Here is a 26,379-nt window from a genome sequence, read left to right on the forward strand (position 1 = left end):
GGCAGTAGTATTGGCCCTTACAGTTTTACTATTAGTCTGGGGTCATTGACAATTTAGTATAAAACATTTGAGATGCTGGAGAAGTTCTCTTTAATGGTATTAATAAATTCCTGCTGACCAGTTATCTATAGTAGATTGAAATGTGTGTATTTGGCTGGGTGCAGTGGCTAACGCCTGTAATCCCAGCACTTTGGGAGGCCGAGGCAGGTGGATCACCTGAGGTCAGGAGTTAGAGACCAGCGTGGCCAATGTGGTAAAACCTTGTCTCTACTAAAAATACAAAAATTAGCTGGGCATGGTGGTATGCGCCTGTAATCCCAGCTACTTGAGAGGCTGAGGTAGGAGAATTGCTTGAGCCCGGGAGATGGTGGTTGCAGTGAGCCAAGACCGTGCCATTACACTCCAACCTGGGCAACAGAGCAAGACTATGTCAAAAAAAAAAAATGTGTATCTTATAGTTACTTTTCTGGTCTTAATTGACAAATTTTTTCAATTAAAATTTATTTTAACGGAGTTTAAAAAACATAAAAGTTCATATATGCAACTTAATTCCTTCGAAATTGGTGGTGATAAATAGATGTTTAGAGGCAGATGTTTTGAGTGAAGATGTATAACATAAGGACTGTTAGGTCTTCTACCCTGATAGCAATAATTAGGCTGGGTGCTCAGGACATAGAACTAAATCCATTTTATATTGTTTTTCTTAAACTATTATATGTATTTCTTCTTCTTCACATCCTTGATTCTTCTCACCCTTTGCCAATCTGTCAGCCCCAGTGTGGTCCGTGACACTCTGAAGTTTTCACTTGTGGCTGTAATTCTTTGATGGGTTCAATCATCTGTGTTGAACTGGTTTTTAAAAAACTGTTTAGGAGGTTTTCAGAAGAAACAGCTTGGTAGATGAGAGACACGAGAACTTTCTTTCCAGATATTTTAACCCAGAAGGTATCATTCAATTTAGGAAAAATTTCTAGCGCTTGTGTCTTTCTTCGCAGGACTCCATTACATTGTGCTGCCTCATGTAACAATGTCCAAGTGTGTAAGTTTTTGGTGGAGTCGGGAGCTGCTGTGTTTGCCATGACCTACAGTGACATGCAGACTGCTGCAGACAAGTGTGAGGAAATGGAGGAAGGCTACACTCAGTGCTCCCAATTTCTTTATGGTATGTGACAAGTAGAACTAAATGTATTGATTACTGCATTCATTTTTCCTGTATCTCCAGGATATAATTCAATAAGTATTTTTGTTTGGAAAAAATCTTTTGTGTTATCCATAGTCCTGGGCCTTGAAAATAGGGCAGCCTTGGTCACAGATAATAATGCAGCTTCTGTTTGTATGCTTAGAAACAGCTATTGTCAGGGACTTCTTCAACTACAAAAGACAGTGCTGCAGCATCTGACCTAGTGGTGTTAATGGCTTTCACCATAAAAGAGCCTCTGTTCAGGCTTTAGTACCTATATTTGATGCGGTATCCTTGCAAATAAGTAAACAGACCCCCTCCTAATAACGTGATCAAGAGAAGTGCAGGATCAGTTTAAGAATCCAAATGGTCCAAGTTTTCCTAGAAATCAAACTTGTCATAAAGTGAAATAAAGGCAACGTATATTTTAGAGCTGTCTTTTTTTTCCCTCTTTTTCGTTTTCTTGATTTTGAGTTTATGATTCTATTGCTAACATCAGATCTGTACCTAGAGAAAATGGACTTGAAGTTTCAGATGGATAATATGTTGGTTGGCATTTTTATTTACAAGGAAAATTTTTTTTTGTTTACAAGGCTTAGAAGTTGAGGTTAATTTTGCTCTTTAGTTGGGTTTGAGAGGAATGAAAGGAGGAGGGAAGACAGAGACAATTGAGAAGGTCCTAGAACTCCATACTGCTCAAGTTCTCAAAAACTCCTTTACCAGTTGATTGGAAGATCCTGAAGGGTAAAGACATACGCCTCTGCCCTCTCTGCTGAACACTTTACCCCATCTCTAGGCCTTTCTTCAGGCTCTAGATGTGAAGGGAGATGGGTCAGGGAACCACAGATCTCCGGTTCTCTTCTTCATCTCTCTCAGCTGATAGTTTTTATTGTTGCTATTTGTGATTATTGTATTTTTTTAGAGATGAAGTCTCACTGTGTTACCCAGGCTGGAGTGCAGTGGCATGATCATAGCTCACTGCAGCCCCCAGGCTCGGGTCATCCTTCTGCCTCAGCTTTTAAGTAGCTGGGACCACAGGCACCTGCCCCCACACCTGGCTAATTTTTTATCTTATTATAATTTTTTGAGACAGTCTTGTTCTGTCACCTCGGCTGGAGTGCAGTGGCACAATCACAGCTCACTGCAGCTTTGATTGCCAGGGCTCAGGTGATCCTACCACTTCAGCCTCCAGAGCAACTGGGACTACAGGCATGTGCCACCACACCCAGCTAATTCTTGTATTTTTAGTAGAGATTGGATATTGCCATGTTGTCCAGGCTGGTCTCAAACGCCTGAGCTTAAGCAGTCTGCCTGCCTTGGCCTCCCAGAGTGCTGGGATTACAGGTGTGAGCCACCATGCCTGACCTTTTAAATTTGTTTTGGAGGCGGGGCCTCGCTCTGTTGCCCAGGCTAGTCTCAAAACTCCTGGCCTCAGAGAATCCTCTTGCCTCAGCCTCCCAGAGCTGAGACTACTGGTGTGAGTCATCATGCCCAGCCTTTGTTTACGGTTTGAACTCTGAACTGTAGAATATTTGATATACTAACATTTAAAAATGTATATGTGTGTGTATGTGTATAAAACATATATAAATACATATCTTACATATTTATATATGTATTTTGTTTTTGAGTCTTGCTTTGTTACTCAGGTTGGAGTGCAGTGGTATGTTGATAGCTCACTATCCCTGCCCCACTCCTAGGCTTAAGCGATCCTCCCACCTTGGCCTTCCAAAGTTTTGAGGTTACTGATGTTAATATAATGTATTGGCCATGCATGGTGGCTCACGCCTGTATTTCTAGCACTTCGAAAGGCTGAGGCGGGCAGTTCGAATCCAGCCTGGCCAATGTGATGAAACCCTGTCTCCTAAAAACACTTCGAGAGGTTGAGGCAGGCAGTTCAAATACAGCCTGGCCAATGTGGTGAAACCCTGTCTCCTAAAAATACAAAAATTAGCTGGGCATGGTGGTGGGTACCTGTAAACCAAGCTACTCAGGAGGCTGAGGCAGGAGAACCACTTGAACCTTGGAGGTGGAGGTTGCAGTGAGCTGAGGCCACGCCATTGCACTCCAGCTTGGGCAACAAGAGTGAAACTCTGTCTCAAAAAAAAAACATACACACACAAACACACACACACAAAATATGTTAATATATATTTTGCCATATTAAATTTATTGACCATTTTGACCTATATGTAGATATGGAATATGATTTTTTAAAACATTAGGAGTATTTGGTTAGATTCTTAAAATGTATGAAGTATATGGTAGATACTAGGATGTGCTATTTAAGTGATAACGATAATAGATTACACACAGTGAGTAACTGTGTACCCAACTCAGGAAACAGAACATAAGCACTCTCTCTGACACCATTTGGACTCCCCTCCCTGATGTGCCCCTTCTCATGTCTGTAGTGACCACTGCTTTCATGTTTAGCATTCTTTGTTTTTTAAAAATAATTACATCATTTGTGTATGAATTCTATAATATTTTGAGTTTTGCTTGTTTTGTCCTTTGCTTGTTTTTGTCCAAATCATACTGGTGATTCTGTGGCCTGTTTTTCTCATTCAACATTGTTTTTGAGATTCGCTCATGTTGCCTGTAGCTGTAGTTTATTTTCACTGTGCTATTCCATTTGATGACTATAGCACAATTTATCTTTTAATTCTCCTTTGCAAGGACATGGGTGCTCTTTCCCTCCTTCCTTTCATTCCTCTATAAACATCCCTGGGAATGTTTTTGTACTTGTCCTGTGGTGTTTAAGTGGACTTGCCAGGTCACAGTGATGCACATCTAGCAGAGGGTTCCTTTTACTCCACGTTCTGTGACTCTTGGTGGACTTGGAATATCTCATTGTAGCTTTAGTTTGCCTTTCCCAAGTTACCGCTAACACTGAGCATGTTTTAGTCCCCTCAAAAAAATGTTTTAAGAAGTAATTTGCAACTCTTAATCTGATAAATAGCAAAGTAATGATAATTTTTCTCCATTCCTAATGATTTATCGGTGGCCAGGTACAGTGGCTCACACCTGTAATCCCAGCACTTTGGGAGGCTAAAGTGGGAGGATCTCCTGAGCCCAGGAGTTCTGGACCAGTCTGGGCAAGACCCTGTCCCTAATTGATTGGAAATTGAGACTTGAGCTGTTATTTTAAGTATACTAAAATATCCACAATCTCCCATATCTTTCTCCCTTCCCATCTCACTGCATCTGACTGTTTTAAAAACGTGAAATTATAGTTGTAAAGTTTGATCGTCCATGTGAGTCTGTCATGCTTAGCATGTTGTCTTTAAACAAGGGGAGTTGAAAATTTACTTGTCTCTTTAGATTGGCAGAGCCTTCTTTTAGAAAAGAACAATTTCTTGTTTAAATTTTTCCCAGAGTGAGAGAAATATACCGTGTGCTGTATCATTAGATGATATAGGAATGATTTAATAATCAATAGTTTAGTGCTTACATAAGCTGAAAAATCTATTCAAAAGCTAGCAGGTATTTTACTGGTTTTTAAAAAATTATTATAAAAGTGAAAATAATAATTCTGAATTGCTGGAAACTTTATTACCTTAATTCTTTTCCTTCTCCTCTGCTTTTTTCCTATTGCCTGCCAGTTGATGATTGACGATTATTTATTATTAGCATTGCCTTTTAGGATAGGAAGGTATAAGTAAAGAAGGGGGAAACTGAAAGTAGTAGTTAATTTGCAAATCTGACTAACCCTGGAGAAAGGTGGACTTCTGAGGATTTTCCCCCTCCCTAGTTTGTGGATTTCAACATCTTTTAGAATTCGGATTCTTTTTATATTAGATTTGATTATATGAAGACTTTGATCATGTCTAAAATGCCATATTTTTGCATTCTAACATATATATTTTTTTTCCTTCTTCCATCTTTCCCCATTTGGAAATTCACAGAGACCATTTTGCTTCTGTCTTTTTTTTCTGTCTGCTCTGAATTTTGGGTAAAAAATGAAGGAGTATTTCTAGAGTTCCTTAATCATTACATTTGGGAGTAGGCTGAAATTGGGCAGGCATATCATTCACTTTTTTAATATCCTAGACTTGAACAGTTCTTTTTTTAGTTCCTAAGCTTGCAGAAGTTTTTGTACTCTGAGTAGCTCTTTTGAGAGATGCTTATAAAGTGCTAGGTTTTAGAGCTGCTTTAGAGAGGATAGCATATAGTAATGTGCCTTCCATACGTTCCTATACACTGTTTGCCTTCCTCTGCATCTACCCGCCACCTCAGGACATTTTATCACATATTTAATGTAGTACTAACATTCCAGCCTGTGCCCATTTCTTCCCATTTTGTTTCATGTAGCTAGAAGTTATGAAGAGTGGCGTACTCCGAGTTGTCTATTCTGTGCTTTATTTTACTGTCATGATTTTAGGAGTTCAGGAGAAGATGGGCATCATGAATAAAGGAGTCATTTATGCACTTTGGGATTATGAACCTCAGAATGACGATGAGCTGCCCATGAAAGAAGGAGACTGCATGACAATCATCCACAGGGAAGACGAAGATGAAATCGAATGGTGGTGGGCGCGCCTGAATGATAAGGAGGGATATGTTCCACGCAACTTGCTGGGAGTAAGTTACTCTGACGCTTACGGTGTTTTCATATGTGCCAGAGAGGGGCTTTGTAAAAGCTGCTGTATGTTATGGATACAGTGCACCCAACTGCCCTTTGCTAATAAGACATGGAATTTAAACGTTTTGATAGTCTTAGACCTAAAGCCACATTTTCAATGATTCTTGTTATGGTCAATAACCTATGTTTGCCAACCCCTGGAGGTCAGGGGTCCTGCCTACATTTATAAATAGACCTGCCTACGTTTATAAATAGTTATAAACAGGGTAACTGGATAATATGATCGGAATTGAGCCTGTGACATCTGAAATCAATTTTTAGTTAATCTAAATCAGGATTTGCAAATTTGGTAGAGAGCTTCAACAGGGCATTAAGGACAAGATTCTTTGTTTTCCTCTACTGTCTGATTTATATTTCATAAAAAGAAAATAATATGCCCACACATTGTACCACTTCTATAGTATAGTACAATGGGACTGCTGTCATCATGTAAAATTCTCCAGGAGTATTTTCAGGGGAAGGCTGGCATATGGTCGGACAGAGGAGAGAAAGCGAGAACAACAGGTTCCAGGGCCTTGCAGCAAGCTCTATAGATTCAGCTGTTCTCTTATAGCAGTTATGTATGTGCAAGGGGCGTGGAGGGTGTATGAAAGAGTGAGAGAAATGATCAGAGTAACTGAGAGATTGAGATAAAAGTTGAAAGTGCTTGCAAAATCTACTCTTGGTGAGGAAGTAAGGAAAGGGTTGAGGAAAGGAAGAGCCAGTTGTGATACATAGAAAATGGTGTGTAGGTCATGAGCACTGGCCTCCACATTGCTTCAGATCCACCTGCAGCACCTATTATTTGGGTATCCAGGCTGGAGAAGGAACATGGAGAGGGGTGGAGAATTCTGCCTCCTAAGATTGGTGGGAGGATAACTCAGAGGTCTAATAGAGAGCAAATGGTAGATGCTATTCTTGGTATTTTCATCAAGTTCAGACAGACATGGTCTCTACCCATATGGAGCTTCTTCTCTGGCATCTAGGCTGTGAACAGGATTCTGTGCAAATGATCCACTGTCTAGGCATGATTTTTGGTGTGGGATTCCTTGAAATGACTTCATTGCTGGGATCTGACTTCCTGGATTCTGACCAGCATTTCCCCCTGACTCTCCCTTCCCTATTGTTGTTTGTCTAACATGCAGCATAAATGACTTACACACCTTGACTGCTGCTGTCCTGACGGAAACATTTATTATGAAATAAACATTTCACAACAAGTTTTGAATAGATGATTAGACAGTATTCATTTGGGTGATCATAATGTAACTTTAAAGAATAATGAAAGTGAAAAATTAAATTAGGCTATGGAGCTCTTAAAAAATACTTTCAGGGGCCCAGCATGGTGGCTCACTCCTGTAATCAATCCCAGCACTTCGGGAGGCCAAGGCAGGAGGATCAGTTGAGGTCAGGAGTTTGAGACCAGCCTGGCCAACATGATGAAACCCTGTTTCTACTGAAAATACAAAAATTACCCAGGCGTTGGGGCAAGCAACGCCTTTTATCCCAGCTACTTGGGAGGCTGAGGCAGGAGAATTGCTTGACCTGGGAGGCGGAGGTTGTGGTGAGCCGAGAGCGAAACTCCATCTCAAAAAAAAAAAAGCTTTCAGATGACCAGAGGAAAGCAGAAATAAATATAAAGGTTGTTCTCTTTCCAGCACCCTCACTTGCTTCTCCAAAGTCTCTAGCACTAGAGAGGCATAGTCTCTTGCATGTGGCCACTTTCCTTCTCTGATAAACATCAGTGGTAAATAAGCCCCTTTGTTTTGCATAGTTTCTTATTTGGGAAAGAGTATCTTCTTAGAATTAGTTGCTTGAGTATTTTCTTTTCTTTTTTTTAAACTAGCAAAAATTGTATGTATTTATGGTGTATAGCATGATTTGAAACGTGTACATAGAACGGCTAAATCGAACTAAATACGTGCATTATCTCCCATGGCCTCATTCTTTTGGTGAGACCATCTACTTTCTTAGTGATTTTTTTAAGTATCCAATACATCATTAATTACAGTCACCAAGTTGTACAATAGGTCTTTTGAATTATTTAAATTTTCTAACAAAGAAGTCCTGTGGTTAATGACACGGGGCATATTGCATGTTCCCAAGCCTGGGAGCAGTCGCTGAAAGACTTGAGTTCCGTCTCACGTGCGTGGTGCTCAGAAGGTTCTGAAATAACAGACTGGACAGATTTTCAGTCCTAAATTTAGATTTTCTTAGTACGTTGAAAATCTTTTCTTGTTAGAAGTATCCTCTACACAACTTCGAGTTTTTTTCCTGATTTTTTTTTTTAAAGGGCAGTGTATATGTGTAGTCAAGGCTCAGATAGAAGTCTAGAAAATTGTATTAGCTAACTGTCTTCTTTTCAGGTAGAAAAATAATCTTTTCTGTAACATGGATCCACCAATTAGTGTTTTAGTTTTGACTGGAAGTCTTTTTAAATTAGTATTATTGTTTGTTTATTTTTAAATTGGGATGTAATTAAGGCCTATGATCCTACTTTCTTTGAGTAAAAAACCCTTTTATTTTTCTTTTGTCAGGTGGGACTGCTTTTGTTTGCTGTGTTAGTTGAATTTACCAGTTTGACTTGGTCCTAGCTCAGGCCTGGAAGCCTTGCAGCCTTCACTAGGACTCAACTTTACAGCTCTTGTTGTAAAAACACAAAACCACAGAATTCTAAAGCGAAACTCCACCCAACCTTCCTTAAAATTTGTAGATTTTTAGTCTGTGGCGTTTCATTTCTGACAGTCCGAAGTCCCATGACGCAATGTCATGTCAGTTGTGAATAAAGGCTGGAGCATGTAGCGGTTTGCCTTCCTTGTTACAGTTGATTTACAGCTCAACAAGCTGTGCAGATTGAGTTAATACCTGGAACTGTCATGGGATTTTACATTGCTGCTTTGTAGAGTTGCCACAGTTGATGGGCCCTTGTGATCTCTGAAGGTCCGGTGCAGTCTAGCTGATGAGCACAGCACATTGTTAAATGCAAAGCTCTCGGTGCCTCACACACCACCAAGATTGCTTTTCTCACTTTGATTCCCTTCTCGTGACATCCATCCCCTAACCTCATTATTTCTTGAAATTTTGTTATATTCCCACACATCTATATAGTATGTAAATATTTTTTAAACTCTTTTGCAGCTATATCCAAGAATTAAACCAAGACAAAGGAGCTTGGCCTGAAACTTCACACGGAATTTTAGTCAATGAAGAATTAATCTCTTATTAAGAAGAAGTAATACGATTATTTTTGGCAAAAATTTCCCAGGACTTATTTTAATGACAAAGTAGCTTGAACACAATGAAGAATGTCTCTAGAAGAAAATGAAGGATTGAAGAATTCACCACTAGAGGACATTGAGCACGATGAAATAAAGCATGTACGTCAGCAGGCCATAACCATGTTGGGGCACAGGTGTCCCGTATAGCACTCAGAGAAATGTACAGTGACAATCCTGTTTTCTACAAGAATCCTGTCCAGTAAATAGGACCACTTATTGGGCAGCTGGGAAATCAGCTCTCTGTCCTGTTTCGTGGGTGTTTTCAAGGTCTGCTCCTAAGCCAGTCCTCCTGCCAGAGAGGACCAGTGCCATCACATCACTGTTTCTGATTGTCCCTGGCACCCACAGGCCCTTGGGGAGCTCACGTGAGGCTCGAAGGCACTGCACACTTGTATATTGTCAGTGAAGAACTATTAGTTGGTTGTCAGTGAACAACAACTTTATTATATGAGTTCTTGTAGCATCTTAAGAATTATACATATATTTGAAATATTGAAACTAAGCCACAGTACCAGTAATTATAGAATCTTGTTTGTAGGCTGAATTTTAATCTGTATTTATTGTCTTTTATATCTCAGAAATTAGAAACTTGCTATAGACTTACCCGTAATATTTGTCAAGATCATAGCTGATTTTAAAAACTGTAATAAACTTTTCGATGCTAAGCCATTTACTGGTTTTTGTTTTTGATGTCCTAAACCTTGTTTAATAGTCACAAGCCATTGGGATATTTTACTCAGCTGAAAAGAACAAATGTTTAATGTAAGTATATTTATTGTAATAAGAGTTCTTTACCAGCCAAGTGATTCAGTGTAAGTGGTTTTTAAAATAAAATGCTGTAGAGATCATGGTGATAGAAGCCTACTTGTATGTTTTACCTAAAGGCTCTAATAGACTGTTTTCGTATCCTCATTGATTTATGGGATCGGGGAACATGGAAGCTGAGAATGACCCCTGGCTGGCACAGCCAGGAGATGGAGACTTCAGTCCTTATGGCCACATGGAACTTAACTCTGCCAACCTGAGTGGGCCTGGCTGGAAAGGAATCCTCCCCAGGTCTCCAGAAGGAATGCGTTTGTCCAACGAGACCAGTGTTGGACTTTGCATTTATAGAACTGTGAGATAACGGCTGTTTTTTAAGCTACTAAGTTTGTGTTAATATGTTACAGCTACCGGAAACAACATGGATTCTAGTTCTGGGCTGTCGTACTTACTAACCCATCAGGTGACCTTGCCCAGGACACTTGACCTCCCTGAGCCTTGTTTCCTCGTCTGTGGAGGTTAATGCTGTTGCCTCAGCATGCTTCTGAGTTGTTGAGGAAAACCATACTAAGTTCTGGGCATGAAGGTACTTGGCAGACTAAAGAATTACACAGATGTGTGAACAGAGGTGGTGTGAAAATTAGGGAACTATGATCCCACTTTTATATTCCTTAATCCTAAACTGAGAACATCATTGTTAGTCTTTCTGTTCTTAATTTATTATTAAAGTGAGTATCCTTATACCAAAGCACCTTATAGAAATAGCTACAAGTACCGAGAAAGGTTATGAAGCAGGGAAGGAAAAAGACCACTCCAGAGGTACCATTCACACTTGGACATGTTTCTTTGTAGTCTTGTGTATGATTTTTTTCTCTTTATGTAGTTGAGAGCTTACTGTGTAAGCAATTCTGTATTCTCCTGTTTTATACTTGATATTGTAAAATAAATATTAATACGGTTTTTTTTTTTTTGGAGACAGAGTCTCTGTCACCCAGGCTGGAGTGCAGTGATGTGATGTTGGTTCATGGCAACCTCCACCTCCCGGGTTCAAGTGATTCTCATCTCGGCCTCCCGAGTAGTTGGGATTACAGGCCCATGCCACCACACCCAGCTAATGTTTGTATTTTTATTAGAGACAGAGTTTTGCCATGTTGACCAGCTGGTGTCAAACTCCTGACCTCAAGTGATCCACCTGCCTCAGCCTCCCAAAGTGCTGGGATTATAGGTGTGAAGCACCATGCCTGGCCTATTAACATGATTTGTAATGGCTTCATAATAATCCATCATGTCATTTATCTAATCATTTGTATATGTTGAACAACTGTGTGTACTATAATTGATGCTCTAGTCATGTTTTTATGGTAGCACAGTTTTTAGGTTTTTACAAAATAGAAGGGAATAAAGCAGGTAGAGAACAGATCATGCCAAAGGTGGGAGAGTGCAGATTCTAACAGTGGTAGAGCCACTGGGGCTGTGGGGAGTGTCACATCAAAGGAGACAGCCAGAGAAGCAACCCTGAAGGAAACCAAGGTAATGTGGGTTCTCGGGAGAATAGTAAATGGTGTTAAAGGCAGCAGAAAGGTCCAAGGAGATAATGGCTGGTAGATGTTTACAGGATTTGGCATTAGGAGGTAACCGGTGATCATAAAAAGCAGCAGCAGAGAGGTAGGTGGCTAGCCAGACAAGTGGGTGGAAAATGAATTGAGATCTAGTGTGGAAGCTCGGCTCTGGAGGAGGGAGAGGCCACAGGAGCGGGAGGTAAGAGTATTAAGTATTGTATTTAAGAAAATTCTATAGTTCCACATTTTAATTATAGGCAAGATGGCTTTTCCTTTGAATACACGAATTTACAGAGGCGCATACCTTGTTAAAGTAGAGACAAGCTATAATTGTGTGTGCTCATAAATTGTCCCATGGGGCTGCCCTCCAGGAAGGAAAACATGGCATGGTGTGATTGCATGGGGTAACCCTTTATTTTTACTTAACAGTACATTTGGAAGAAGATAAGGCAACAAGGCAGTATTTTTATAATGTTGCTAGCATTTTCCCAAGGTAAAGCCAGGAAACAAACTTGTGTCATTTCTACAAGAACTCCTAAGCAACGTCCCCTCTAACTCCATGACAGTCACTAGTGGGGAAGTTCATAAAGTTTTGAGGTGGCAAACAGCTTATTTTGTCCTTTATCATAATTGGTTTACAAATTGGATGCCTGGTTTTGGCATACTGGTTCAGTTGATGAAGCGCAGAATCCCTTTGGTCTTTGTAAAACCAGATGTATATGGCAGAATAGGGTCAAGAACTTGAGTTTAAGGAGAAAGATTGACTATTTACCAATCCGTCTGACATAAAACCTGTCTCTTGTTTAACCCAGTGACGGAGGTGAGTCTTCTCACCTGGACTCTCTAGATGCCTTGACAAGATTACTTCATGATATATCATGTTTCCCAGTTTGCTCATGGGAAATGGTAATCTTGGACTGCTGCTTGGTAGAATCATCAGCTGCATTTTAAACCTGAAGTTGCTTTAAATATTCCCTGCAAGGGCCTCGTGTCCTGAGAGTGACTCCATGTTTTTGCTTAGCTGTTAAATATCTCCCTGCATTTTTTCCTGATTTAATATTGCTATGAACAGGAAGACGTGTAAAAGTAAAAAGTGTACTGTTTACAGATGTAAAGCTTTCTTTGAGCTTGTCAAGGGTTAAGCGACTCAGTTGCATTGAGTATAATGATATGCAAATCTTGTACTTGGATGTGTGAAACTTCTGCTATCTCAAATTGACAGTATCATTATTTTCAGCTATGATCATCCATTTAAGTAAATGTTCCCATAATTTCGAAGTCTAGATACAAAGTGTTTCTCTGTGGAAGCTTAGTCCTTGGCTGATTTTCCGTCATGAGAAGTCTTCATGCAGATTGGTTATAACATCAAAGTACTGAGAAACAGAGCCACTGTGAGGAAGGAAAAATATCCAAGTCAGCTTAGTGACCACTTTTTAAATTAAAGGCTTTTTAAGTACCTGTAGATTATTTCAAAACACTGTTGTACTGGAAATGCTGATTAAGGGCTATGATATCAGTGCACTAACTCCTATTTTTCCTACTTGATTTCTAGAGTCTGGCTTTTAACAGGCCAGTAGTCTGTGTGATTTGCATCAGGTGGTCATGAATCATATTGCACACACGAAAAGTGAAATTCACACAACATAAATTAGCATTTTCACATTTCTGCCTCAGGGTATCGTATCACATCAGAAGTAGTTTGGGATGTGGATAGCCCTGCAACCAGTGGTGTTCAGCATTGGTTCTAAACTGTAGTGATATGAGAACTTTAAATCAGATTGACTGAGTTGGTCTGGGATACAGCCAGGACACCAGGACTTTGGCAAAGCTCCCCACGTGATGGAGTCAGCAGTCAAGGTTGAAATCCCTGCAGACTCTCTGAACATGGCTCATCCTTAGCAAAGACAACAAGAAGCGAGGATCTCCAGGAACCTACAAAAGGTGAGGCTTAGGAGTGGCAGGGAAAGCCAGTGGGTAAGAAGATGCTTCTCAGAGGAGATGCGGAGGGGGAGGATTGAGCAGGCAAGCCAGGTTGACCCTGGGGTGGGGGTGGGCAGGTGGGGTAGAATAGGAAATCCAGCAAGAATGACAGGCTAGAATTTCCAAAACGTAATGTGGTATGTTTCATGTCACACTTGTGTCTACTCGACGATTTTAAATTTTTTGAGACAGGGCCTCACTCTGCTGCCCAGGTTGGAGTGCAGTGGGGTGATATGGCTCACTGCAGCTTCGACTTCCTGGGCTCAGCTGTTCCTCCCACCTTAGCCTCCTTGATAGCTGGGTCTTTAGGTACGTACCACCATGCCTGGCTAATTTTATTTATTAATTTATTTTTTTGAGATAGAGTTTTGCTATTGTCGCCCAGGCTGGAGTGCAGTGGTGCCATCTTGGCTCATTGGAACCTTTGCCTTCCAGGTTCAAGTGATTCTCCTGCCACAGATTTACAGGTGCCCACCACCACACCAGCTAATTTTTGTATTTTTAGTAGTGACGTGCTTTCATCACATTGGCCAGGGTAGTCTCAAATGCCTGACCTCAGGTGACCCACTGCACCCGGCCGAATTTTTTATTTCTTTAGAAACAGGGTTGACTCTACTCTATATTGCAATCTTGAAGTAGAGTATTTCCTAGGATGTGTGAAGTTTTAAACAAGTTAATGTTACTTGTAACAAGATAAACTGTATTTTCGGTTCACTAAAGGTACTATGTGATGCATAATAGCAGACAGAGAGTTATTTAGTTGCCGGCTTCCTCCAGAGTTCAAAATCCAAGGAAAAGAGCTGCCAGTGCCTTAGACCTGCCCTCCTCACCACTTCGCTCCTCTGTTACACGGAGAGGACTGATAAGAGCCATCGTCACCCAGTGCTGGCCACTTCCCCTGGCCCTCTGTGGCCTTCCCTGAGTGTAGAGGAAATGCCGACTGGAGCCAGGTGATAATGGAAGTATACCCCACCTGGCTGCTGCTTTCTGTCATTGGGGTGACAAGAGAACATTTTACGCTTTGCTTTTTGTGAAATTAGTATACCTACTTAATTCAGATCATTTCAGAGGTGTGCATTGCTAGGGTTCCAGACACATGAGTGCAATAATAATAGTAAGTGGCAAACTTATTTACTAGTGTTGGTTTTATCTTAAAGGGGAAGGAGCAAACTAGTTTGCTCACAAAGTATTTTAAGTAGCTCCATTCTAAGACTGATAGATCTTCCCAAAACCCAACTTGAATTGAATTTAAAGGATTTCTTTCTATCAGCATGTTCTCCCTTGCATGCTAATCAGCAGTTCATTTTTCTAAGCATGATCCTGCAGCCACCACCTCCTTAGTTTAACTTTGAGCTACACTCACGACAAAGCTCATGGGATGTGGGAGCCAGGTGTGCCTTTTGGACTTGAGAACAGGTAGTTGGAAAATCACTGCAAGTAAAAGAGCATCCTACAACCGCGTACAGGCCTGGCCCCAGCTGACCAAAAGCTCTTTAAAGCAAAACTTGAAAGTGCTGGTCACTCAAGTAAACAGCCCTTTCTGCCCCATGCCTCCCTCTTCCCCTTAGGATCGAGGTGGGGGTATGAGCTGCTGACTCACAGAGATGAGGTTGAGCTCTATTGTTCCAGTATTCTCAGGATCCAGCTGCTTAAATATCTCTGTGGAGGGAGAAAAAGGATGTCACAAGTGAGTGAGCTGAAACAGAGACTGCATTATCCTCTTTTCATTTCAGCAGCTGACTTCATTGACTGCCATACACTCTTTCTGCCTCACCCTCAAATTAGTAAAGAGAGAATTTCAGTCTCAACTCCTGGAAGACGTCTCTAATTTAGATGATTTCACTAAGGTGAAAGGCAGGCTACTTGGATACCAAGAGAACTGTTATTAGTCTTTCCCCAAATATCCACTTACTGAAGAGTGTTTCTAGCCGAACCAAACACCGAACAAAATTATCAAAATCGATGATGAGCTGGTCATCTGCAAACCGAGCAACGATGACTTGGTGGAGTTGACAGGGCAGCTTGAAACCTGAAGTTACATGCACAAACAAAATCAGTTTGTTGGTTCAAACTGATTGCTAAGCATTAGATTGTACCACGTAGCTGTGCTCACAGGTTATGGAACTAATGTGGTGATTTAAATGAGGTGAAATTGCTTTTGTCCCTCGTCTGCTCTTCTATGAGACTGGTTTTATTTTGCAAAGCCAGTACCTTCTGCTGTTTCTCGTTTCCAAACTGCCCACCTTCCCCCTGCCTGCGTCCTTGCTGACACGTCAGTCTTGCCTGCTTCTGTTCTTGTGGTCACGGTGCTTAGTGGTGTTAACCACGCTGCTTCCTTTTGTTTGTTTAGCTCTGAATCATCTTGGAGACCACATTCTTCCGGGGTATATGTGAACAGAAACTGTTTCTGATAAACTAATAGTAGTTCTCCCTCTTTCCACAGTAAAATAATTTTTACTGAGCCTGTGGCCACCTAGCATCAAGACTGCATGTCCCAGCTTCCTTGCAGCCAACAGAGGCCTGTGACCACAGTCTGGCCGGTGGGATGTGTGAGCAGAAGTGACCTGTGTGCCCTTAAAGGCAAGGAGCCCTTCTTCTGTCAACCTGTTGGCGGCATGTTTGTGGTGGCAGGCCGTCCCTTTGGATGAGGGCAACCCTCGAAGGGCTGGTGGGCATTGTGGACGGGGGAAGCTGGGAAAAGAATGATCAGATAGTGACATGGTAGGAGAGTAGGAGGCACCGTCCTAGCCGTGGACTGCGGGAGCTGGGATTGCTATGTGACAAAGACATACCTAGTTTAAACCACTGTTGTGTGGAGTCTCGGGCAGCGTTACATTTCAGTGTGCTGGTCTACGTCTACCACTCACTTGTGTCTTTTTATTGATAGCAATTTCTGCTAGGGTCTTACCCTAAGGGTGGGGCTGAGACATTGCACTCTGCCTAACCAACCCTGCACCAGAAAGGAGGTACCCGGGGTGAGTCTGTTGAGACCTGGCTTTGCCTAGTTGCTGTGCCAAGCGGCTCTGAAGGAAATTTGGATTCAAGAAGGCACAGAGGGCACAGCATCCTACAGCATTTAATTTTACCAATTAGTCTTTGAAAGGGGAATGAAAAGGTGTTTGTATTAAACCAGCACCTACTTTATTTTATAGCTTTACCAAACCTTATATTGTGTGGTATAGGATGAATGTTCACACAGTCTGTAGACAGATTAAACAGAGGAAAGAAAATGCAGTTTCAAGGGTTACCTGCTTCTTCTAACGCCTTCCGCATTTCATAGGAATTCATGGTACCAGACCTGTCAACGTCGATTTCCCGGTAAATTTTCTGGAACGCATAAATTAGTTGTAAGAACCATGACCCAAAGCAAAGCTGGCAAGTAACCTCCCTCGTATGTGCTGAGTGGGGATGAAGTTTTTCCAGCTCTGTGCCTCTAGTTTGGCCTTGGAAGAATCACCCATGTTTCTTCCCTAAATAACTAATAGTATTTTGCCTCTATGAGCTGGTTTGTAAATATGCCCATCAAAGCCAGCCAACGCCCATAGGCTCATGTTCTTGTCTTAGATAATTTTTATACTTTAACTGTCAAAAACCCTTTTCAGGAAACCCTTGATGGTGGCCTTTAGATGATCCCAGTAATCAGGTGGAGGAAGGGAATCGGCCACTTAACTTGCGAAGTCCTGGCTGGTTTTTTTGTTTGCATTTCCCCAGCTGTCTTTACTCATGCTGAGCTTCATTATGGGTAAATCCCAGTCCCCTTGGAAATGTTTCTCCATGCTGTGGAGGAGTTGCTGTGTTGTTCCCCAACACAGCCCACCCGCCCCTCTCTCTCGGCCTTCTTGGGATCTTACTTGGTATTTTTGAATCTTTGTCCAGAGAATGTAGAACTCCTTCAGCCCCAGCTTGCCACTCCCGTCCGACTACCTTCAGTCAAGGAAAGCCCTTGAGCGGTCCATTTGGGCATAGTGTCACCTGGTTTGTCTTCTCAACTGGATCTTCTGAGTACACTGCACATGCGCAGGGGGGGTTTACAGAAAGATCCTTTTCCTGCTTTTCCCACTGGCTAAACCTCCGTTTAAAGGATTAGAGGAAGGGTGCGAAAGACCTGCTAGCTCCCTGCCGATTCTGGTTGCTGTTTTGATCTGGGGGTGCTGTGGAGGCCCCAGATACTGCTAAAAATGAGCTATTGGATGACATGCGGAGGGCTTTGGATGGCTTCTAGTGGCTGGGCCCTTGCTGTTTTTTACAGTATTGGAGTATATCCAAGAGGCCTCTGGCAAGGGGAGCTAGCAGGTGCACACTGTGATAAAACTCCATGGAAATGGCCAGGCACATAGTGGGTCTTGCCTGTAATCCCAGCACTTGGGGAGGCCAAGGTGGGTAGATCACCTGTGGGCAGGAGTTTGAGACCAGCCTGGCCAGCATGGTGAAACCCCATCTCTACTAAAAATACAAAAATTAGCTGGGTGTGTTGGTACACACTTGTAGTCCCAGCTACTGGGGAGGATGAGAGGTAGGAAAATCATCTGAACCTGGGAGGCAGGGGTTACAGTGAGCTGAGATCATGGCACTGCACTCCAGCCTGGGTGACAGAGTGAGACCCTGTCTCAAAAAAACCAACCAACCAACCAACCAAACAGAAAAACTTCCCAGAAGCTCAGGCTGCCCTTTTCCACCACTTCTCACTACGCATTGGAAACAAGGGGGAAATGGATGATGTTTGCCTTGGGGACAGATGGGTGGCCTGGGAAGGAGCGAGAGCAAAAGGGAATTAGAATGCTCATGAAGGTAGCCCTTCTCTAAATCAAGAAGACGATCATGATCAGACAAAAGAGATTCACATCAGAAATACTGTGGCTAGGGAATATTTTCCTAGGGGAGTAATGGCAACACATTACTGAGTAAACAAATGCACGCTGCTTCGTGCAGAGAATGAGTGACAGGCATGTTTTCAGGAATTTCCTGCACCAGCCCCAGGAATGGGCTGGTGGGCCTGCATTCCAAGCCTTTCAGAGTGGGTGGGGGGTGTAGCATTTGCTTTCCCTCGTCGGAGGATTCTCCTATTTCCCTAGTAAGGGAGGTCAGCGCTGCTGACTGTCCGAGAGCAACTCAGCAAGCTGGGAACCACTGGCCATTTTGAAAGGGGAGAAGGCCGTGTGTTTGAATCTTTCTGGAGTGAGATTTTAAACTCTCCCAGTCTCCATCCCCTGGAGCACATAAAAGGATACATCTAGCATGTCAACCATAATTTTGCATGTCTCGATGCTGAAGCCATCTGACTTGATATCTTGGCCTAAAAGACAAAATCAGTGTGACAGGAAAAATCTCTCAGAGCGGTGATGTCCAATAGAACTTGCCACAATCATGTGAATATTCTTTATCTGTGCCCTTCACATACAGAAGCCACTTCCATTATCTTAAATAGCCACATGTGGCTAGTGACTCCCAGACTGGGACGGTGCAGAGGATGCCCCCGCTGTCCTGATGTCTCTGTATATTTGCCATGAGCAAACAGGGCTTTCAAAAGTGCTTTTTGAACAAATAACAGAATGATCAATGGCTGGGCCTTAGGTGCCCACAAAATATAAAGTCACCTGTAGTTGCTGGGCAGGGAAAAGGAAACAGAGAGCAGGTGTGTTAATTCTGGGCTGTGACCTGTGAGAGAAAGAGGTTTACTTGAACTGTCCATCTGCAGACATTTATGGACTGTCTGTGTCTCCAGCTGACTGAGAAACCTGAAGACCTGGGATCTATCCACGAGCTATTGTGCTGTACTAAGTGAGTCCTAGCCACTTGATGTTTGGCAGGTGGCATGAGACCCTAGTCGCCAATGTGAATCTGGCTCCCCACGGACTTCATGAAGAGCCCAGCCTTTTTATTATGTCCTAGTAAGAGGTTAGAGCCTGACCTGCCTCAAAGCTGCCACTCTGGGGACCAGCCCCTTCTTAGATGGTCATGAGGCTCTGACCTAGCAGCTGTGCATGCAGACCCTGGCATAGAGCCCTGCAGAAGGCTGGAGTCACCAGGCAGCAAGGGGTAAGGTACTAAGCTCACAGGCACGTGCGGAGCAAATGCTGCTCCCCCAGCAAGGCGCAGGCTGAATCCAAGCAAGCCTGCTTCTTCCCCACTTTCCAGCTCTACTGTCCATGTGTGCAGGAACAATGAGGCTTTAGTCTCCTCTGCTCACGAGGACTGCACATCTGAAGAGCTCTGTGACCTAACTTGTGCCTGGTGGCCTCCAGGGTAAACACAACCTTCTTGCCTTCCCTGAAAATTAGAGGAGGGTGGGTGCAGACAGGGGCCACTCTGGGCAGGCCCTGCACTGGACTGACTGTAGCCTGGCCAGCCCAACCCTCTTGGTTCCCCCTCGGATGGAAGACCCAGCTGGCCCTCGACTTTTCTTTGACTCTGAAAGGAGGAATTATTTTATCTCATGGAGTTAGGCTAGAGGCCATCTTGTCAGAGGGAATGACGTCCCTTGAAGTCCATGAGACTTCTCAAGATGATCCCTAGGGCTGGTACGCAGCATACGACCATGACTGCATTTGTCTGTGACACAAATTTGTAACTTCTCATATGTACAAAACTCTGCTTCCTGAATTGCGGATTGCGATCTTTTCAAATGCAGCTTGATTCTTGTGATAATTTGAGGGGAAAAATGTCTCTGTGTTGTGTTTCCCCCACCTCCCCGGTGGTGATCCACAGTAGGGGGTTGAACAATCAATCCTTTGACATTTCTTTGCTTAAGAAATAGTTACAAGATGTGGCCGGGTGCAGCAGCTCACACCTGAAATCCCAACACTTTAGGAGGCTGAGGTGGGTGGGTGGATCACTTGAGGCCAAGAGTTCAAGACCAGCCTTACCAACATGGAGAAGCCCCATCTCTATGAATATACAAAAATTAGCCGGGTATGGTGGTGTACATGCCTGCAGTCCCAGCCCTTTGGGAGGCCAAAGTGGATTACTTGAGGTCAGGGGTTTGAGACCAGCCTGGCCAATAAGGTGAAACCCCGTCTCCTAAAAATACAAAAGTCAGCTGGATGTGGTGGCAGGTGCCTGTGATTCCAGCTCCTTGGGAGGCTGAGGCAGAAGAATTGCTTGAATCGGGGAGGTAGAGATTAAAAATAGATCACACAAAGCGAGTATGTAGTGGAAACCTGGATTTGATCTTCGATCCATGGATGCTAGAAATGCTCGTTCTTTTTCATCACATCACACAGATCCTTCGTTCACTTCTTGGAGGGGATGGAGGGACATGGTTTAGCCACAGCAGCCAGATGTGGAAGGGGAAGGATTTCCATGTCCCCTCCCATCCAGAGGGGAAAGAGCAGGATGAGGTTTGCAATGAGGGGATACTCACGCTTTGCCAGAACCCTTCTCAGGATGGTCTGCAGCTCAAAGGCAGAGATCTCTGCATCCTGTGGGGACACAACCAGAGCATAGTTACTGGTCCCCTGTGGGACCTGGATGAGCACAGGGCAGGACACCAGTGCTTTAGGTAGGCCTGGGGTGGGGTCTACGAATTTGTATTTCTGACAAGCCCCTGGGGCATGTTGGGGCTGCTGTCCCTAGGCCACACTGGGAGCAGTACTGCCCCATCCCGGGTTTTAGATGCAGCGTTTTGTTCTTTTTAGGACACCCAGGCTGGACCAGTGGTATGATCCTAGCTCTTTGAAACCTCCAACTTCTGGGCTCAAATGATCTTCCAGCCTCAGCCTCCCAAAGTGCTGGGATTACAGGTGTGAGCCACTATGCCCAGCCTAGATACAGTGTGTTCATGTATAGATGCAGTAGGGAGAGTTTCCTCACCATGTCTTTGCTGTAGAGAACAGAAATAATAAATACTCTACCCATGTTCGTGGTCTTAACTTAGTTCTGTTACACCATTCCTCTTACCTGGCATATCTTCTTCATTCTTTAAAACTCAAAGCTCAGACTTCCTGTAAAACTGGTAAAAACCAGCTGCCTCCAAGACCCAGCTGGCCTTCCTCTAGGCCCAGCATGCCAGGGCACCGCCCCCGCCCCGGGCTCAGATGTCTCTATTCACTGATACATATTTGTGTAATTCATGGATAAATTCCTTTGTTTAAAACTTGACTGCAGACATTTTCGGCTTTTGGGGACGTGTATGTGTGGGATTCAATCAGTGGGGAGAGAAGACTCTCATGGCCCCTTTCCTTGGGAATCTGGAACAGAGGATGCCTGGCTTATCACTTGGATGGGTCTTTAGCTCAGTGAACGGAGGCCCAGATGAGCTCATTGACTGCAGAATTCCTTCACATAGTGAAGAAAGAGGACTTTTTTTGGAGTTGTTGGGAAGAAAGAGGGCTAAATAATTTTGTGATGGGACTAAATGGCTGAGAGGTTTTTTTTTAAGAATAGGGAAGGGGCCGGGTGCGGTGGCTCAAGCCTGTAATCCCAGCACTTTGGGAGGCCGAGGCGGGTGGATCACAAGGTCAAGAGATCGAGACCATCCTGGTCAACATGATGAAACCCCGTCTCTACTAAAAATACAAAAAATTAGCCACCAGGCGCGTGCCTGTAATCCCAGCTACTCAGGAGGCTGAGGCAGGAGAATTGCCTGAGCCCAGGAGGCGGAGGTTGAGGTGAGCCGAGATCATGCCATTGCACTCCAGCCTGGGTAACAAGAGTGAAACTCCGTCTCAAAAAAAAAAAAAAACAATAGGGAAGGGACCAGGCATGGTGGCTCACACCTGTAATCCTAGCACTTTGGGAGGCTGAAGTGGGAGGATTCCTTGAGCTCAGGGTTTCGAGACTAGCCTGGGCAACACAGTGAGACCCTGCGTCTACAAAAATTTAAAAGATTAGCTGGGCATGGTGGTATATGTGTATAATCTCAACACTGGAGCCGGCCAGGGCTGGAGGATTGCTGAGCCCAGGAGTTCCAGAGCAGCCTGGGCAACATGGCAAGACTCATCTCTACAAAATAAAAATTAGATAGACATGGTGGTATGCACCTATAGCCTGGGTGACAGAGAGAGACCCTGTCTCTTTAAAAAAAAAAAAAAAAAAAAGAAAGAAAAACAGAAGCCTACTTCAAATACTCTGTGGCAGGCTGCTCATGTTCTTGAGACTTGAGACCCTTCCACCTCCCCAAATCCTTTGTGGAAATCATGGATAAGGGTCTGAGTTTCATGCCTCAGTTGGCATAGAATAGAGGAAACAAAACAGCCACAAGGTGAGCCCAGGAATCCTAAGGAAGGGGAAACAGAGTCAGGGCTGTCCATGCCAATGCACGTGGAGGTCTTAGGGAGGACCTGCGCCAGAGGGCTGAGCTGGGACCGAGTGCCATTTGCAGTTTCTCCTTGCTTTTGTTCAGTTTGCTTCCTGTCCCCCCTTAAACTGAAGTCTCTTTGGGGACACACACTGTCTCTTCCTTTGCATCAACCAGCGTGCATAACATCATTTTTGGGAACATTTACCTCCCCTGCCAACTGGGCAAACAGCCTCCTGAATCCATCATCAATGTCATCCTCTTCGATGTCGAACTGGAAGGCGAGGCAGAGACATGAGAATGCGTCAGAGCGAGGAGTGACAAGCGCCTGCCGCCCTTCCATGGCAGCCGCCTCCCACAGCTGGGCTCCCCTTCCCCACCCCCGTCTGGGGCCTGAAATCTACCATTACTGGGGTTGATTAGGTATAGTGTGAAGAATTAATATAAAGTTTTTTTCTCTAATTAAAACATGAGAGGGAATGTAAATTATGTGAGAAGGAGTAAAATTCTAATTTCTCACAGAGGTATCTTCTCTAGCATTTAAACAAAATGGCCTTTTAGGATCTATTCTAGTGGGGACTCGGAAGCATAAAGACTAGCTGGGATGTTCTGGTTGGATTTTGACTGTGGCAAGCACAGCCCAATAGGCAAGGGGCCGGCCCACACCCTTAGCACAGAGGCCAGAGCCGGTACAGGAAGCTGACTGGTAGGTAGATTCCCAGTGCCGGGCTGCGGCCTTAGTTTCAGGCTTTGAGAAGTCCAAGAACTCTTGGAGTTTTTTTTTTTTTTTTTTCCTCCTCAGCTCTCTGGATTGTCCAGGACAGAGTGGGTGAAATTCAAGGAGTTACAAGTACCTCTTCAAGATTGGCTTCGATTTCATCATCGACAGCTCTGGAAATAGAAGGGAATTATGTGTTACTGGAAGGCAGGGGAGGGCAGAAAGGAAGTGTCGCAGAATCACCACTAAAATGGAAGTGCAGTGCTAAATCCAGCCTGGCGTAGGCGGGGTGGGGGGCGGTCTTTGTAGTCCGAGATTCTGTAATAACACATACCCCAACACAGCGAAAATAAAGGCAGAAGTGGTCTGAAGGAAGGGGCATGACCAAAGCGGCGTGGGCAGTTGGAGACTCTTGTTTGCTAGTTTTTGGTCTTTATCAAATAACGCAGCCTGCCCATGTGAAGGAACAGCTAAGTTCCACCTGAAACATCCTTTGCCGCCGTAGACGTTCGCACTGAGAATCACGCGGTGCACATCCTTTGCCGCCGTAGACGTTCGCACTGAGAATCACGCGGTGCACATCCTTTGCCGTCGGAGACGTTCGCACTGAGAATCACGCGGTGCACATCCTTTGCCGTCGGAGACGTTGGCACTGAGAATCACGCGGTGCACATCCTTTGCCGTCGGAGACGTTCGCACTGAGAATCACGCGGTGCACATCCTTTGCCGTCGGAGACGTTGGCACTGAGAATCACGCGGTGCACATCCTTTGCCGCCGTAGACGTTCGCACTGAGAATCACGCGGTGCATATCCTTTGCCGTCGGAGACGTTGGCACTGAGAATCACGCAATGCACATCCTCTGCTCTTGCTCTGCCTCAGGTTGGAGAGGAGGGCAGGAGGAGTCCTGTGTCATTTCAGCCAAAGCTTAGGCCAGGCAGTGGTGAGTTTATCCTGTGACTGCCCTTGTGTCCAGGGCCAGGTTCTTCTGCTCCATAGTGAGGGTAACTGAGCTCAGGAGGGTCTTCCTTGGGCCACTGTGACCTTAATAGGTGACCAAGAGTCCTATCTGCAGAGCCAATGCCTGGCAGAAGGAAAAGGGGACCTCTTGGTGCTGATCATTGGAATCCGGAGCAGAAGGATTCATATCTTGGGACAAGGAAGTTAGATGCCTTTGAGAGGTAGGGTGTCCTGTCAGGGTAGGGAACCCACCCTGGAGAGTTAGGGGATGAGGCTTCCCTGGGACAGTGACCTGTGTCTGGCAGGGAGAGTACTGAGTTTGACAAAGGACAGTGTTATTCTAATGCCACTTGGTCATGCTATTTTCTTCTCAGTGAGGACTAAGCTGAATACACCAGGCTTCCTCTAAGGATCCTCAGAGCTGAGAGGAAAGGCCCTTCCCCATGGTAGGGCTTGAGCAAATGAAGAGTTCCTGTCAGTGGCAGAGGGGCTGCAGCCGCGTGTTAGTGGCATTGATTGGTTTGCAGCTGCCTGGCATTGCTTTCTCTCTCTTCCCCATGGGAAATTATTTCTGCATCATGCATTATCTTAGGGCAAGGGCAGTTCCCTGCCTCTACCTCCCATGGCGTCTTCCTCTACAGGAACCAGCAGGCCAGGTGGCTGACCCAAGACCAGCACCTCAGACACACTCCACGAGATCTTTAGACCTGAGTGCGTGACCCAGGGTTCGACGGGTCATCCCACGCCCTGGCCCTCCAACACATCCTTGGCTCCTGTTCTTCCCAGCCTGACGCCCCACCTCCCATCAGTTCTGGAGTTTTCGATGGTCTTTCAGTGAATTTCCTTTTGCTTAAATCACCCAAGGTAGATTCTGCCTTTGTCAGTCAAGTGCCCAGCTGAACACACATGGTTGAGGCAGAAGCCATCGTGAATTGAGGCCACCTGACAGTGGCAGGAAATTGTGATGTCAGCCACAAAGGGTTCCCAGACATCTGGGATCCCAACCGGCAGGGGAGAGGGAGCTGGCAATGTGACAACTGTAACAGGGAGAGGTTCTGGAGGTGGGAAACACTGAGAGGGTCGCTTACACCCTTGGTGGCTCTCCTAAGCCAGGTGGCCTGGAAAAGCAAGGATTACACCAGCACTGCTCAGCTTTCTCCAAATGACGAGACTGGATTCATAGTTTCACATTAAAGTACCAACGTGAGAATTCAGAGGCACACTTGTGAAATTAGATCCTGCAATTCGTGGTACAGCTACCCCAACCAAAAACACCCACAGTGGCCTTTTCCATTGTTTACCTTCATATAACACCAAAACTTCCTCAATCCATCAAACGCCCACACCAGTCCTTTGAGGTGGGCAGGTGCTGCAGAGGACTAAAGGGCTCCTTAGGGGCCGAGGAACAGACCAACAGGCAGGGACAGGGAGGGGTGAGGAGAGGGAGAGACCAAACCACCTACTGGTAGTCAGCTTTCTTTTCGGAAAAGACCCGGACGCAGAAATCCCCATCCTTGTTGGGTTCGAAGGTGGAAGGCACGAGGATGTACTCTCCTGGAGGCAGCTTGAAGCGGTTGAGCACCTCTCGGAGGTTGATGAAGGTGTCGGAGCGCTCCCTGGCGCGATTTGTCAAGAAGAACTTTTTGCTGAGGTGGATGTTGGTCTGCCCACTTAACTGAGGAATAGAGAAACAAGGGGGTAACACAGGGGTGGGGAAGCCTCCAGGCAAATGTCATATTCATTCATCGAGATAAAAGCAGATGGGTAGCATGGTGGCTCAGTCTTGTCCTGGTGCATAAGGAGGCGAGGCCACATGTCAGAGACCAGCCTGGACAACCCAGGAAGCCGTCATCTATATAACAATAACAAACGCAGTACAGTGACAATGCCTGGGTCATTTTAGATAAAAAGCAAACTTTTGTTGGGGGTAGTGGCTTATGCCTGTAATCTAACACTTTGAGAGGCTGTGAGAGGGTTGCTTGAGGCCAGGAGTTTGAGACCAGCCTCAACTTTTGTAGAGTCAGGGGCAGAGTAGTGAGACTCCTGACTCTACAAAAAATAAAAATATTAGCCAGGGGTGGTGG

General features: G+C 44.4%; 2 protein-coding genes across 10 annotated transcripts in view; one reads left to right on the forward strand and one right to left on the reverse strand.

Annotated features, from left to right (window-relative positions):
• TP53BP2 (tumor protein p53 binding protein 2) overlaps positions 1-9,751 on the forward strand; it is a 67,665-nt gene extending 57,914 nt beyond the window's left edge. For all 9 annotated transcript variants that reach the window (XM_078356444.1, XM_078356445.1, XM_008985152.6 and 6 more), the window contains 3 exons: positions 996-1,162; positions 5,565-5,764; positions 8,943-9,751. In XM_078356444.1, the coding sequence (XP_078212570.1) occupies positions 996-1,162; positions 5,565-5,764; positions 8,943-8,984 (409 nt within the window). In that variant the 3' untranslated portion in view covers positions 8,985-9,751. The remainder of the gene's footprint in view (positions 1-995; positions 1,163-5,564; positions 5,765-8,942) is intronic.
• Positions 9,752-11,793: 2,042 nt separating this feature from the next.
• Positions 11,794-26,379, reverse strand: part of CAPN2 (calpain 2) — a 62,377-nt gene continuing 47,791 nt past the window's right edge. Inside the window, exons 12-21 of the mRNA XM_035281448.3 lie at positions 25,759-25,970; positions 23,473-23,509; positions 22,827-22,892; positions 20,744-20,801; positions 18,612-18,676; positions 17,235-17,303; positions 16,632-16,710; positions 15,296-15,412; positions 14,984-15,042; positions 11,794-12,792 (exon numbers count right to left, since the gene is read on the reverse strand). Of these exons, the coding sequence (XP_035137339.2) occupies positions 12,769-12,792; positions 14,984-15,042; positions 15,296-15,412; positions 16,632-16,710; positions 17,235-17,303; positions 18,612-18,676; positions 20,744-20,801; positions 22,827-22,892; positions 23,473-23,509; positions 25,759-25,970 (786 nt within the window). The 3' untranslated portion in view covers positions 11,794-12,768. The remainder of the gene's footprint in view (positions 12,793-14,983; positions 15,043-15,295; positions 15,413-16,631; positions 16,711-17,234; positions 17,304-18,611; positions 18,677-20,743; positions 20,802-22,826; positions 22,893-23,472; positions 23,510-25,758; positions 25,971-26,379) is intronic.

The sequence above is a fragment of the Callithrix jacchus genome, chromosome 19, assembly GCF_049354715.1.
Source record: "Callithrix jacchus isolate 240 chromosome 19, calJac240_pri, whole genome shotgun sequence".
Lineage (NCBI taxonomy): Eukaryota > Metazoa > Chordata > Mammalia > Primates > Cebidae > Callithrix > Callithrix jacchus.